At 38.6% G+C, this 16,983-nt stretch overlaps 1 protein-coding gene across 1 annotated transcript in view; it reads right to left on the reverse strand.

Annotated features, from left to right (window-relative positions):
• WDR49 (WD repeat domain 49) overlaps positions 1-16,983 on the reverse strand; it is a 182,063-nt gene that overhangs the window by 24,513 nt on the left and 140,567 nt on the right. Inside the window, exon 17 of the mRNA XM_034957691.3 lies at positions 2,078-2,187. Coding sequence (XP_034813582.1) covers positions 2,078-2,187 — 110 coding nt within the window. The remainder of the gene's footprint in view (positions 1-2,077; positions 2,188-16,983) is intronic.

Raw genomic sequence — 16,983 nt, forward strand, 5'->3', positions numbered from 1 at the left:
ATCCTGGGTGCCCAGCAAGAAACCTGCAGCAGGGCATACCCCTCACAGAGAATATCTGCTAACACAGTGCTAGTGTTACTGGGGGGTCCTTGCTCCCAGAGCTCCCAAGATGGTGGCGGGCTGCTTCCAAAATGGTGGCGGGCTGCTTCCAAAATGGCGGCGGGCCACTTCCAAGATGGTGGTAAGCCTCGTGTTGTCTGATCTGGGGTTCTTGGCCTCATGTATTCCAAGGAATGGAATCCTGGGCCATGTGGTGAGTGTTATTGCTCTATTAGAAGCCGTGGATCATGGAAGAGAACCATGGAACCCAGTGACTAGTGTTCAGCTCAATTAGGACGAACCAGGGCACTTAGCCGTGCAGGAACAATGGCAAGCCTTTAGTCCGATCGGGAGCGCCAATGAGTGCCTTGCTGGATCAGGAGCACAGCAGACACCCTGCCAGATCCAGAGGGATAGAAGTCAGCGGTGGGTCTGTGAAGGTGGCCAGCAGCAGTGGTGGAGGGCGACTGAAAGCTCAGCCCGAGCCATAACAAACATGGACCAGAAGAGTGCAGTTGCAAGATTTAATAGAGTGAAAGCAGAGCTCCCATACAAAGGGAGGGGACCCAAAGGGGGTTGCCGTTGCCGGCTCGAATGCCTGGGTTTATATCCCGATGCTTGTCCCTCCCGCTGTGCTCTCAGGCAATAGATGATTGGCTATTTCTTTACCTCCTGTTTTTGCCTAATTAGCATTTTAGTGAGCTCTCTGATTGGTCAGGTGTGAGCTAAGTTGCAAGCCCCATGTTTAAAGGTGGAAGCGGCCACCTTCCCAGCTAGGCTTAGGGATTGTTAGTCGGCCTAGGAAATCCAGCTAGTCCTGTCTCTCACTAGTAGAGGGGAAATGTGGGGTTGGAGGTCTCATGCAGAGTCCCCACTGGGGCACTGCCTAGTGGAGCTCTGTAAAGAGGGCCACTGTTCTCCATACTTGAGAATGGTAGATTCACTGGCAGCTTGCATCCTGTGCCTGAAGAAGCTACAGGCACTCAACTCTAACCCCTGAGAACAACCACAAGGGCTGTACCCTGCAGAGACACAGGGGCAAATCTGTGCAAGACCTTGGCAGCCCACCCCTGGTGCCACTGTGCCCTGGATGTGGGCATGGAATCAAAGGAGATTATTTTGGAGCTTTAAGACGTAATGACTGCCTTGCTGAATTTCAGACTTGCCTGGAGCCTAGAGCCCCTTTCTTTTGGCCAGTTTCTCCTTTTAGAATGAAAATGTTTATCCAATGCCTATGCCCCCATTTTATCTTGAAAGTAAATGACTTTTTTATTTTACAGGCTTATAGGTGTAAGCAGCTTACCTTGTTTCAGATGAGAACTTTGAACTTTGTACTTTTAAGTTAACGCTGGAATGAGTTAAGACTTTGGAGGACTATTGGGAGGAATGGTTTTATTTTTCAATGGGAGAAGGACATGAGATTTGGAGGTGCCAGGGTTGGAATGATATAGCCTGGATATTTGTCCCTGCCCAAATCTCATGTTGAAATGTAATCCCCAGTGTTGGAGTTGGGGCCTGGTGAGAGGTGTTCAGGTCATGAGGGTGGATCCCTCACGGCTTGGTGCTCTCCTCATGGTAGTAAGTCCACAGAGATCTGGCTGTTGAAAGTGTGTAGCACCTCCCCCACTCCCTCTTGCTCCCGCTGTCACCCTGTGATGCGCTTGCTATTGCTTCACCTTCCACCAAGCAGATACCAACATTATGGTTCCTGTACGGCCTGCAGAACTGTGAGGCAATTGAACCTTTTTCTTTTTAAATAAATTATACAGTTTCTGGCTTTTTTTTATAGCAATGCAAGAGTGGTCCAATACACTGACTGAGACCTTACACTTTTTCCGCTAGTATTCTGTGGAGCCTTGCACAGGTGACTTAACGTCCTGTACCTCACTTTTCTCCTTTGTTAAATGGGGTTCACAGGACATTACATTCATGTTTATTAAGGAATAGGAACATTCCTGACACACAGAGTAGACATTTGTATTCACACTAATCTGTTAAATAATATTATAAAAATACATTAACAACAGTGACTACTTACTGAATGATTTTTTTATAACTTCACCATAATAAGGTTTTTGTGTTTCTTTCATGCAGGTACTCCTTTCCTTATATTTTATATCTAAATTTATATCTTCTGATGGTCCGACACTGGAAGAAAATATTTCATGATGAAATACATTATTAACCACAGGGATGGAGAAACTCTTTCTGGCTATGTGTATCTTTGACCAAAAAAAACAAAAACAAAAACAAAAAATCTACTCCTGTGAACCGAAGTAGTGATATTTGTTTATAATAATCAAGCCCTATCTTTTAACAAAATGCCTGCTATCCAGGTGATAATAGAAAAGAGTGAGAGCCGGAGTGTCCAAGAGTCTAATTAAGCAAAGCCCTGTCCCCATAGCAACAAGGTTAGAGAAAAAATTATTTAGAAGAAAATTTTACAGAAACACGTACATTATCCTTGCCTTATTAATAAATTATATAATGAGAAGTAAGCATCAATCCTTTGTGTCAAAGCTTATTTATTCAGTGTTAGGCGTGTATCTTTAGTTATGGTTATGGCATCCAAAATGCAAAGAAGTTCAGTATTTCTGAGGCTTTCTCATATGAATCTATAAGAAAATTTTAGCGTAACTTGAATTCACAGAAAGGATTTTTATCAATAAAACGTGGGAAATAAAATCATTACATAGCTGTATATAATCTTGTGAGAAAATAGAAAATGATCTCAAATCTATTTAAAATTCACTGTCATAGACTTCAACCTTAACAGCTACAAGTTATGTTTCCAAAAATTGTTATTAGTCTCTTCAGAGCACCAAGCCAGAAAACACATCCATCGTCTCAAAATCGTGGAGAGTCCTGGGGATCTTGACTCACCCTCTTCCTTCTGCCTCCCTTCCCTGCATCCCTCAGCCCTTTATAGTTAACCATTCTTCCACTCCCTAACTTTTATTCTTTTATCTTCTATGGATTTTGTAGCTATAAGACTCTGAGTTGTTTCCCATACTTTCGGCCTCAATTTTCCCCTCAATGTAATGGGACTCTTGCTGTGGATTTAAAGGAGATAAGATGGATGGAAGTTCAGAAATGTGCCTAATAAATAATAGCATTCAAGTAATGTTCATTTCCAGCTTTCTTTTTCCTCCACTCTATTTTTACTGTATCTCCCAATTTTAAAAGATTTTAAAATATCAATACAAGTAAAAAGTCTATGTATCTCTCTTAAACTTAATATCAAATGCTATTTGCATGGCTTTAAGTAGTAATGTATTAATTGCTTTCTCATATATAAACTTTTCCTTTTAGAGGTTTTAGATTTGCAGAAAAGTTAGTAGAGCTCCAGTATATCCCTCAGCCAATTTTCCCTATTATAACATCTTACACTACCATTTGTCACAATAAAGAAATCAATATTGGTACAGTACTATTAACTGAATTCCATATTTTATTAGAGTTTTACTAGTTTTTTCTTAATGTGATTTTTCTGTAACGTCAACATTATATTTTGTTGTCTAACTCCTTAGCCTCTGGCCTGTGACGATTTTTCTTGTTTATTATGATCTTGATAGTTTTAAGAAATACTTGTCGGATTTTTTTGGTAGAATATCCCTCAGTTTGGGTTTGTCTGATATTCTTCTCATGGTGAGACTGGGGTTATGAGTTGTTGAGAGGAAAGCAACAGAGGTGAACTGCTGCTCTTATCGCATCAAACCAAGGGTGCATGCTATCAAACTGACTTCCATGGTTGATGTTAACCTCAATTACCTGGCCACAGTTGTATGTGCCAAGTTTTTAGTAATGTTTACAATAGCTACTGTACAGTTACTTTTTCCCTTTTTCCATATGTTACTCTTTGGAAGCAAGTTTTCAAGCACAATGCACATTTAAGAGGGGATGGGGGGGTAGTTAATCATGATTTCCTTGAATCAGGAGAGGATTAACATAAATTACTTGGAATTACAGATTTTTTTTTCTTTTAGGAGAGCTTTGTCATTGGATAGGTGGGCAGTTTTTCCCCAATTGCCCTGGAATGACATCCCTCGCCATAAGTCATCTCATGTGAGTAAGAATTAGTATTTAGCCACTATTTAGGCTTTCAAGACAAGAAATAATGATATCCTTAGAGAGGTATTTTAAGATAGTAAGGGGATCTACAAAAATAAGAAGTTGGTGTTGGATACTGAAAGCATGGAGTGTGGTACAGTTAGGCCTTGCAGTTATTGGATTAAGAATACACCTTTTTCTAGAAAAGAATTATTCATGTAAACATGTGCAAAAGATTGAGGGGGCAGGGGCCATGGTAAAGAGGTTTCCCTTTAGAGTAGTTAACAATATATCTTGATTTTTTTTTCCAAAACACTCTAAACTCTTCCCTGTTTTCAGACCATATGCTTTCTGACTATCTCATCCTGTGGAATCTAAATCAAGTAGCTTTTATATAAAGCAAAACATTTTGCCCATTTCCACTAAAGAGTTTTATCCACAGAGGGAGAAAAGTAGTCAGATGGTAGGAGAGAATCTCTTGGAAATCACAACAAATTAAGTCAACAATCTATTGCTTCCTTTTCACAGACAGACATCTGACATTTGCAGGAGTGGTTACTCTGAAAATGCACAGGGAACTGGAAAAAGGCAAATATTCTCAAGAGGAGAAGTGATGGATGAAGATAAAGAAGCAGAATAATGTAATACCAGGCTTAAATAGAGTTTTAAAACATTTTGCAAAAATGCCTTAGTAGGTGATGCAGGAAGGCGATCTACTATGGGATCCACCAGCTTTGGCATCAATCCTATGAGGAGGAAAGGCTCTAACTAATCTCACTTCTCTTGGCTCTGGCTGTGGAAGGGAGGTATAATGACTGTGACAATCACTCAAGTACCCTCCTAGGCATAAAAAAGGAAGTGAAAAATGCTTAGAGTAGTGGCTTATACATAGCAGGTACTTGATAAAATATTTGATGGCTTGACTCAGAAACCAATAATTTGTCAATATTTTCACATGATGCTTGTTGGACAGGCAACACAGAACAGTGATAAAGTACTAACTCTGGAGCCTGAATGCCTGCATTTGTATCCCTAGTTCACCTCTTGGTTGGTTGACCTTGTGCAAATCAGTTAACTTCTCCGCCTCTGTTTTTCAAGTTGTGAAATGGGGATGACAATAGTAGCTATCTTCTAGGATTACAGTGAGAATTAAATGAGGTAAACACATAAAGACCTTAGAACAGGCCCTGAAATATAATCAGGGCTCAGTTGGTATTGGCTACTATCACTTTAAGCAAAAGCAAGACAATATTTTTCACTCAAAGCAGGGAGTTCTAACACCCCCCTACAGCAAGCTCCAATATTCTTCAGAACTATCAGAACGATCAGACAAAAAGTAAAAAGATGTGGCACTCCCCCAAATAATAATTTGCTGTTCTAGTATTTTTAAAGTTCAAATTCCAAAAATTGAATAGAGTATCATATGCTTTCATTTGTCATACATGGACATAGGATAGTTATTGCCAGATTGTTGGTGAAAGTAGACTGCCAATTCGTCAAGTATTTACATCACATAAAGCCTAATTTAAAATGGGATTTTAATATTTTGTGTATTTTTTCTTATAGCTATTTATCTATTTTCTAATTTAATTTCTCACATGAAATCTACTGACAGAATAATTAGGTAATCAATAGCATTTAAATAATATTAAATATCAGTTCCCTCCTAACAATAACATGGAATTTAAAACATCATAATTATTTTCCATGTTTAAGAAACATTAATTTGAGGTGTGCCTTCTGCCTTGTATAAACTTACTGGGAAACTAGTAGAATTTTTGTTTCATTTCTCATCTGAGTCTTTATACTTGTTTCTAATAATGAATCCCTTCCAGATAAGCAATTTTTTAAATGGTAACCAAAGGAAAATGTGTCAGATAATAAAAAATGGAGTAGATTATGCTCTTTGTTGCTCTAGAATAAGAATGAAGATCAATAAGTGAGAGTTCTACAGATGGATTTTACTTAACATTAGAGACATTAAGAATAGTTCAATAATAGAGAAGGGTATCTGTGAGATGTGAGTGTGTCATATAGGAACTATTCAAAAAGGCTGGGATGTGTTTCTCTTACAGATGCCATAGGAGTTAGTCTAGTAGACTTTGAATATCCCTTTAAAATTTATTATTGAATTATCAAAGGTTAATAAACCTGAAAAATGTTTACTTTCACAAATAATCAAAAACTTTAGTTTAAAGCAATAAGATATCATAGCGACAGTTTTAAGACAGCAATAACAACCATTTTTGGTTCGAAGGCAGGAAAGCAACCATTTGTATTGCTGCTGGAGGTAGAGCTGATATGTCCAGACAGCAAGATGACCTTTAGCAAGATGACCCAAAGGCCTTTATGCCTTTTGACTCAGCAATTCCACTCAAAGAATTTATTCTAATTATGAATTCAATAAGATATTCTAATATGTGCACATGAAGGTATTTAAAGGACTGTTTTCCCAGTTAAAATTTGTAAACAATCTACATATTTGAAATAAAGAAAATGGTTAAAAAGCTACAAGTCATTATAAATGTTGTTGTCCATGGATACTCATATTAACTAATATGAAAATGTGCTTACTGCATATTTTTGATTGATAAAACAGGTTATAAACTGTGTCTACTAAGTCCCCATTTTTATAAAATGTACATTTTTTCATTGTTGTAAGTATGCCTAAAACAAGGTCTTAAAAGTGAAATGCCTAATGTTAACAATGGCTTTACCACAGATATTTTCACCTTTTGCTTATTTGTACTTCCAAATTTTCCCGTAATAAAAATGTAGTATTTTTGGCCAGGCACAGTGGCTCACGCCTATAATCCCAGCACTTTGGGAGGCCGAGGCGGGCAGATCACGAGGTCAGGAGTTCAAGACCAGCCTGGCCAACATGATGAAACCCCATCTCTACTAAAAATACAAAAATGAGCTGGGCATGGTGGCATATGCCTGTAATCCCTGTATTAATTTTATAATAAGGAAATATTCTGAAACTGTATTTTCTGAATTATTCATTTTATCTATAATTTTCCTAGGTTAGATAATTTTACATGAGTCCAAAAAACGAATATTCCTATAAACTAGGAAAAATATATGTCCACTGTAGTTTTTTTTACTATTTTATCCCTTCACTTATTTATTTTTTTAGAAGTTTTTTAAAGCTAGTATGAGTTTTGCAGACTCTAGGAAAAGGATAAATCTATTTCTCCATATCAACTGTTAACTTAGAATTAGGCCTTTCTATTAATCTCTTAAATTCTATATTCATCTCCCCAGGACTTAAATTGAAGATAATTCTTTACCATCTACCTACTTCTCACAAATAGTATTATAAAATACTTTCAGCCCTGTGAAAAGCCAGGTATGTTTGTATAAGCCAGAAGATAATATACACCCCAATTTTTTAACCTGGAGAGACTCTTAGGTGTTAAAATGAGAAAATAGCTTTAAGACACTTAATTTTTTCTTCATGTTTCTTGTTTCTTCTATTTTCTTTAGACTTTTTCTATTTTCCTTCATCTTTCTTCCTGTGCACCACCCCCCGTCTAAACATACCCCCACCTGCATATATACATCAAGTGTACTTTTTCTCCTGTAGTCTAAATTCTTTCACATTTTTATTTTTCTTTCATATTTTTTCATATGGATGAGAGCTAGCATGATTCTTTCCTTGAATTTACCAATCTGACTAGGTAAAGGGGCACATTCTTCAGAACAATATTTCTTTAAAATAAAATGATTTATAATATTTTCCGTGCTAGATGGAAAGCACAAAGGACATTCTACAGCTGACAATTTTATTGTGTTTGTATAATTTCTGCAAAGGATTCCTGATCATATTCCTGGGAGAACTGAAGGATGTACATGATAATCAATTCTGAGGATATGTTTTTAACCCTTTTTTTATTAGTTTAATTCCTAAATGACATTTTTCTATACTATCTCATTATTACAAAGTCTTAAAATTATATCAATCTAGTCTCATCTGAATTAGATTAAGACAGAAATTTTAAAGATCACAAGTACTTTTTGATGCGTTATTTTTTCATTTTACAAAATGCTGTACAGTAGAAATAACTTTGCCTCTCACCCCCAGAAGTCTACCGACGCCTATATAATCTTATAATCAACATGAGAAGATCAGTTTGCTGTACTCCTATTTAATCTGGTAGACAACAAAGCTCCAGTTTTAAGAGAAGTCTGTGAACTATAAAACCTATATATTGGTGAGTGACTGAGCTACCTCCCAGGGAAACCATGTTTTTTTCCACGGATCTGTGAAACCCATGGATCAGATCACCTCGTGAGCCCACACCACCAGGGCCTTGGGTTCCAAGCACAGAACTGTGCAGATTCTTGGTGAACGCTTGGGTTGCAGCCAGTGGCAGCATGCTGGAGACTGCCTAAGACAACCAAGTACCCAGAGGGAGGGGCAGTCACCATCACTGTGGCTCCAATCAGCCGTTTTCCCCTGTCAGTGTTGGGGAGACTGGGCAGTTTGGCCTGGGAGGAATTCCCCACAATGCAGCACAGTGGCTGTGGCAGATTGTGGCCAACTGCTTCTTTAGGTGGGACCCGGATCCATCCCTCCTCTTTGGGTGGGGCCTCCCTGTGGTAACTTCAGTGACTCCAGCCAGGGGTTTATAGGCAGAACTCTGATCTCTCTGGAATGGAGCCCCTGGGGGAAACAGTGGCCGTGGTCTCTGGTTCAGTAGACTTAGCCTTTCCTTCTGCTGGCTCTGAGGAATCAAGGCAGTCCAGACGAGTGGAATTCCCGCCAGCGCAGCACACCCATTCCACCAAGGGACAGATAGAGTGCTTCGTTAAGAGGGTCCCTGATTCTGTGCCTCCTGAGTAGGTGAGACCTCCAAACAGGGGTCACCAGAAACCTCATACAGGAGAGCTCCCACTGGCATCAGGTCAGTGCACCTCCAGGATGGATCTCCCAGGGGAAGGAGCAGGCAGCCATCTTTGCTATTCTGCAGCCTCCACTGGTGATACCTCCAGGTGCATGAGGACCCAGGTAAATAGAGCCTAGAGTGGACCCCCAGCAAACTGCAGAAGAGGAGCTCTACAGAAGAGGGGCCTTACTGTTAAAAGAAAAACAAACAGAAAGCAACAACATCAACAAAAAGTACCCCACAAAATCTCATCCAAAGGTCAGGAGCCTCAAAGATTGAAGGTAGATAAACCCACAAAGATGAGAAAAAAATCCACACAAAAACACTGAAAATTCAAAAAGCTGGGGTGCCTCTTCTATTCCAAATGATTGTAACACCTCTCCAGAAATGGCACAGAACTGGGCTGAGGCAGAGATGGATGAATTGACAGAAGTAGGCTTCAGAAGGTGGGTAATAAACTTCACTGAGGTAAAAGAGTATGTTCTAACACAATGCAAAGAAGCTAAGAACCACGATAAAACATTACAGGAGCTGTTAGCCAGAATAACTAGTTTAGAAAGTAACAAAGATGACCTGAAAGAGCTGAAAAACACAAGAGAACTTCACAATGCAATCACAAGTGTCAATAGCTGAATAGTCCACACGGAGGACAGAATCTCAGAGCTTGATGACTATCTTGCTGAAATAAGACAGGCAGACAAGATTAGAGAAAGAAGAATGAAAAAGAACAAATGAAGCCTCCGAGAACTATGAGATTATATAACCAAACCTATGACTGATTGGGGTACCTACAAGAGATGGAGAGAATGGAAACAAGTTGGAAAACATACTTCAGGATATCATCCAGGAGAACTTTCTCAACCTAGCAAGACAGGCCAACATTCAAATTCAAGAAATCCAGAGAACCCCAGTAAGATACTACATGAAAAGATCAACCCCAAGACACATAATTCTCAGACTTTCCAAGGTTAACATGAAGGAAAAAAATTAAAGGGCAGCCAGAGAGAAAGGCCAAGTCAATTACAAAGGGAAGCCCATCAGACTGACAGCGGGCCTCTCAGCAGAAACTCTACAAACCAGAAGAGATTGGGGGGAGGGGGCCAATATTCAACATTCTTAAAGAAAAGAATTTCCAATCCAGAATTCCATATCAAGCCAAACTAAGCTTAATAAGCAAAGGAGAAATAAGATTGTTTTCAGACAAGAAAATGCTGCGGGAATTCATCACCACTAAGCCTGCCTTGCAAGAGCTCCTGAAGGAAGCACTGAATATGAAAAGGAAAAACCGTTATCAGTCAATACAAAAACACCCTGAAGTACACAGACCAATGACACCATGAAGAAACTACATTAACAAGTCTGCAAAATAACCAGCCAGCATAATGGAGACAAAATCAAATTCACACATAACAATATCAACCTTAAATATAAATGGGCTAAATGCCCCAATTAAAAGACACAGAATGGCAAATGGCATAAAGAGTAAAGACCCATTGGTGTGCTGTCTTCAAAAGATGTGTCTCACATGCCAGACACACATAGGCTCAAAATAAAGGAATGGAGGAAATTTTACCAAGCAAATGGAAAGCAGAAAAAATGCAGGGGTTGCAATCCTAGTTTCTGACAAAACAGACTTTAAACTAACAAAGATCAAAAAAGACAAAAAAAGGCATTACATAATGGTAAAGTGTTCAATTCAACAAGAAGAGCTAACTATGCTAAATATATATGCACCCAATACAGGAGAACCCAGATTCATAAAACAAGTTCTTAGAGACCTGCAAAGAGACTTAGACTCCCACACAATCATAGTGGGAAACTTTAACACCCAACTGTCAATATTAGACAGATATCGAGACAGAAAGTGTAAAAGATATTCAGGGCTTGAACTCAGCTCTATATCAAGTGGACCTGATAGAGATTTACAGAAATCTCCACCCAAAAACAACAGAATATACTTTCTTCTTGGTGCCACATGGCACTTCCTCTAAAATTGATCACATAATTGGAAGTAAAACACTCCTCAGCAAATGCAAAAGAACTGAAATCATAACAGCCTCTCAGACCACAGCACAATTTAATTAGAACTCAATATTAAGAAACTCACTAAACACCACACAACTACATAGAAGTTGAACATCCTGCTCTTGAATGACTCCTGGGTAAGTAATGAAATTAAGACAGAAATTAAGAAGTTCCTTGAAACTAATGAGAAGAAAGAGGCCATGTACCAAAATCCCTGGGACACAGCTAATGCAGTGTTAAGAGAAAAATTTACAGCACTAAATGCCCACATCAAAAAGCTAGAAAGATCTCAAATCAACATCCTGACATCACAACTAATGAACTAGAGAACCAAGAGCAAACAGACCCCTAAGCTAGCAGAAGACAAGAAATAACCAAGGTCAGAGCAGAACTGAAGGAGATGCAGAGACACACACACACACACACACACACACACACACACACACACCCTTCAAAATATCAACAAATCCCTAAACTGGCTTTTTGAAAAAAATTAAGAAAATAGATAGATTGCTAGCTGAATTAATAAAGAAGAAAAGACAGAAGAATCAAATAGACACAATAATAAAAGATAAAGGGGATATCACCACTGGCCCCACAGAAATACAACCATCAAAGAATACTATAAACACCTCTGTGCAAATAAACTAAGAAATCTAGAAGAAATGGATAAATTCCTGGACACAAACACCCTCCCAAGACTGAACCAGGAAGAAGTTGAATCCCTGAAGAGGCCAGTAATGAGTTTTGAAATTGAGGTAGTAATAAATAGCCTACAAACCAAAAAAGCCAAGGACCAGAGTGATTCACAGCTGAATTCTACCAGAGATACAAAAAGGAGCTGGTACCATTTCTTCTGAAACTATTCCAAAAAATTGAAAAGGAGTGACTCTTCCCTCACTCATTTTATGAGCTCAGTATCATCCTGATACCAAAACCTGGTCAAGACAAAACAAAACAACGAAAAAAGAACTTCAGCCAATATCCCTGATGAACATCGATGCAAAAATCCTCAATAAAATACTTGCAAACCAAATTCTGCAGCACATCAAAAAGCGTATCCACCACAATCAAGTTGGCTTCATCCCCAGGATTCAAGGCTGACTCAACGTAGGTAAATCAATAAATGTAATTCATCACATAAACAAAACTAAGAACAAAAACCACATGATTACTTCAATAGGTACAGAAAATGCCTGCTATACAATTCAATATTTCTTCATGTTAAAAACTCTGAATAAAATATATATTGAAGGAACGTATCTCAAAATAATAAGAGTCACTTATGCCAAACTCATAGCCAATATCATACTGAATGGGCAAAAGCTGGAGGCATTCCCCTTGAAAACCGGCACAAGACAAAGATGCCCTTTCTCACCGCTCCTATTCAGGGTAGTATTGGAAGTTCTGGCCAGGGCAATCAGGCAAGAGAAAGAAATAAAGCGTATTCAAATAGGAAGAAAGGAAGTCAAACTCTCTCTGTTTGCAGGTGACATGATACTATATCTAGAAAACCATATTGACTCAGCCCAAAAGCTTCTTAAGCTGATAACTTCAGCGAAGACTCAGGATACAAAAACAATGTGCAAAAATCACAAGCACTCCTATACAAAAATAACAGATAAGCAGAGGGCCAAATCATAGATGAATTCCCATTAACAATCGCTACAGAGAATAAAATATCTAGGAATACAGCTATCAAGGAAAGTGAAGAACCCTCTTCAAGGAGAACTACAAACCATTGCTCAAGGAAATCAGAGAGGACACAAACAAATGGAAAAACATTTCATGATCATGAACAGAAAGAATCAATATCATGAAAATCGCCATACTGCCCAAAGTAATTTATAGATTCAATGCTATTCCCATCAAACTACTCTTGAAATTTTTTTTATTATACTTTAAGTTTTAGGGTACATGTGCACAACGTGCAGGTTAGTTACATACGTATACAAGTGCCATGTTGTTGTGCTGCACCCAGTAACTCATCATTTAACATTAGGTATATCTCCAAATGCTATCCCTCCACCCTCCCCCGACCCCACAACAGGCCCCAGTGTGTGATGTTCCCCTTCCTGTGTCCATGTGTTCTCATTGTTCAATTCCCACCTATGAGTGAGAACATGTGGTGGTTGGTTTTTTTGTCCTTGCAATAGTTTGCTGAGAATGATGGTTTCCAGCTTCATCCATGTCCCTACAAAGGACATGAACTCATCATTTCTTATGGCTGCATAGTATTCCATGGTGTATATATGCCACATTTTCTTAATCAAGTCTATCATTGTTGGACATTTGGGTTGGTTCCAAGTCGTCATTATTGTGAATAGTGCCACAATAAACATACGTGTGCATGTGTCTTTATAGCAGCATGATATATGATCCTTTGGGTACACACCCAGTAATGGGATGGCTGGGTCAAATGGTATTTCTAGTTCTAGATCCCTGAGGAATCGCCACACTGACTTCCACAATGGTTGAAGGAGCCAAAATTGACAAATGGGATCTAATTAAACTAACGAGCTTCTGCACAGCAAAAGAAACTACCATCAGAGTGAACAGGCAACCTACAGAATGGGAGAAAATTTTTGCAATCTACTAATCTGACAAAGGGCTAATATCCAGAATCTACAATGAACTCAAACAAATTTACAAGAAAAAAACAAACAACCCCATCCAAAAGTGGGCAAAGGATATGAACAGACACTTCTCAAAAGAAGACATTTATGCAGCCAAGAAACACATGAAAAAATGCTCATCATCACTGGCCATCAGAGAAATGCAAATCAAAACCATAATGAGATACCATCTCAAACCAGTTAGAATGGTGAGCATTAAAAAGTCAGGAAACAACAGGTGCTGGAGAGGATGTGGGTAAATAGGAACACTTTTACACTGTTGGTGGGACTGTAAACTAGTACTCTTGACATTCTTGACAGAATTAGAAAAAAACTATTTTAAAATTCATATGGAACCAAAAAAGAGCCTGTATAGCCAAAACAATGCTAACCAAAAAGAACAAAGCTGGAGGCATCAGGCTACCCAACTTCAAACTGTACTACACGGCTACAGTAACCAAAACAGCATAGTACTGGTACAAAAACAGACACAGAGACCCATGGAACAGAATAGAGAACTAAGAAATAAGACCACACATCTACAACCATCTAATCTTCAACAAAGCTGATGAAAACAAGCAATGAAGAAAGGATTCCCTATTTAATAAATGGTGCTAGGAGAACTGGCTAGCCATATGCAGGAAATTGAAACCCGTCTCCTTCCTTACATCTTATACAAAAATTAACTCAAAATGGATTAAAGACTTAATTGTAAAACCCAAAGCTGTAAAAACCCTAGAAGAAAATCTAGGCAATGTGATTCAGGATATAGGTACAGGCAAAGATTTCAAGATGAAAACATCAAAAGTAATTACAATGAAACTAAAAATTGACAAATGAGATATTTTTTTTTCTGTTTTTAACCTTTACTTTTCTTTTCTTTTTTTTATTATTATTATACTTTAAGTTTTAGGGTACATGTGCACAATGTGCAGGTTAGTTACATATGTATACATGTGCCATGCTTGTGTGCTGCATCCATTAACTCGTCATCTAGCATTAGTTATATCTCCTAATGCTATCCCTCCCCCCTCCCCCAACCCCACAACAGTCCCCAGAGTGTGATGTTCCCCTTCCTGTGTCCATGTGTTCTCATTGTTCAATTCCCACCTATGAGTGAGAACATGCAGTGTTTGGTTTTTGTCCTTGCAATAGTTTGCTGAGAATGATGATTTCCAGTTTCATCCATGTCCCTGCAAAGGACATGAACTCATCATTTTTTATGGCTGCATAGTATTCCATGGTGTATATGTGCCACATTTTCTTAATCCAGTCTATCATTGTTGGACATTTGGGTTGGTTCCAAGTCTTTGCTATTGTGAATAGTGCCACAATAAACATACGTGTGCATGTGTCTTTATAGCAGCATGATTTATAGTCCTTTGGGTATATACCCAGTAATGGGATGGCTGGGTCAAATGGTATTTCTAGTTCTAGATCCCTGAGGAATCGCCACACTGACTTCCACAATGGTTGAACTAGTTTACAGTCCCACCAACAGTGTAAAAGTGTTCCTATTTCTCCACATCCTCTCCAGCTCCTGTTGTTTCCTGACTTTTTAATGATTGCCATTCTAACTGGTGTGAGATGGTATCTAATTGTGATTTTGATTTGCATTTCTCTGATGGCCAGTGATGATGAGCATTTTTTCATGTGTCTTTTGGTTGCATAAATGACTTCTTTTGAGAAGTGTCTGTTCATATCCTTTGCCCACTTTTTGATGGGGTTGTTTGTTTTTTTCTTGTAAATTTGTTTGAGTTCACTGTAGATTCTGAATATTAGCCCTTTGTCAGATGAGTAGGTTGCAAAAATTTTCTCCCATTTTGTAGGTTGCCTGTTCACTCTGATGGTAGTTTCTTTTGCTGTGCAGAAGCTCTTTAGTTTAATTAGATCCCATTTGTCAACTTTGGCTTTTGTTGCCAAATGAGATATTAAACTAAAAAGCTTCTGCACAGCAAAAGAAACTGTCATCAGAGTGAACAGACAACTTACAGAATGGGTGAAAATATTTGCAACTTATCCATCAGACAAAGAGCTAGTATTCAGAGTCCACAGGGAACTTAAACAAATTTACAAGAAAAAAAACCCATTAAAAAGTGGGCAAAGACATAAACTGACACTTCTCAAAAGAAGACATTTATGCAACCAACAAACAAATGAAAAAAGGCTCAACATCACTGATCATTAGAGAAATGCAAATCAAAACCACAGTGAGATACCATCTCATGCCAGTCACAATAGCAATTACTAAAAAGTCAAGAAATAACAGATGCTGGTGAGGCTGCAGAGAGATACAAATGCTTTTGCACTGTTGATGGGAATGTAAATTAGTTCACTCATGGTCTAAGATGGTGTGGTGATTCCTCAAAGACCTAGAACCAGAAATACTATTTAAACTACCATTTGACCCAGCAATCTCATTACTGGGTATATACCCAAAGGAATATAAATCATTCTGTTATAAAGATACAAGCACACATATGTTCATTACAGCACTATTCACAATAGCCAATAAATGGAATCAACCCAAATGCCCATCAATGATAGACTGGATAAAGAAAATGATGTTACATATACACCATGGAATACTATACAGCCACAAAAGGAATGAGATAATGTCCTCTGCAGGGACATGGATGGAGCTGGAAGCCATTATCCTCAGCAAACTAACTCAGGAACAGAAAACAAAACATCACATGTTCTCACTCAAAAGTGGGAGCTGAACAATGAGAACACATGGACACAAGGTGGGGAACAACACACACTGGAACCTGTCCAGGGGTGGGGGATGGGGGAGGGGGAGCATCATGAAAAATTGCTACTGCATGCTGGGTTTAATACTTAGGTAATAGGTCAATAGGTGCAGCAAACCTCCATGGCATACATTTACCTATGTAACAAAGCTGTACATCCTACACATGTACCCCAGAAATTAAAATAAATTTTTAAAAACCCTATATATCAGCACTGATTTTCATAATACAAAGTTTCCAGGAACAATAGAAAATAAAATTAACTGAAAATGAAGTCAGGAAAGAAGAGTTCAAACTGCCAATGTTTGAATCTAGGAAAAGATTGGTATAAAAAAGTGTTTAGGATGGGAGTGATGGCTCACGTCTGTAATCCCAGCACTTTGGGAGGGTGAAGTGGAAGGATCACTTCAACCTAGGAGTTCCAGACCTGCCTGAGCAACATGACGAAACCTCATCTATAAAGAAAAAAATGTGTGTGTGTGTGCAAACTGGGTGTGGTGGCATGCCTGTAGTCCGAGCTACTTGGGAGGCTGAGGTGGGAGGATTGATTGAGCCAGGGAAGTTGATGCTGCAGTGAGCTGTGGTCGCACCACTGCATTTCAGCTGGAC

This window comes from Pan paniscus, chromosome 2 (assembly GCF_029289425.2).
Source record: "Pan paniscus chromosome 2, NHGRI_mPanPan1-v2.0_pri, whole genome shotgun sequence".
Taxonomy (NCBI): domain Eukaryota; kingdom Metazoa; phylum Chordata; class Mammalia; order Primates; family Hominidae; genus Pan; species Pan paniscus.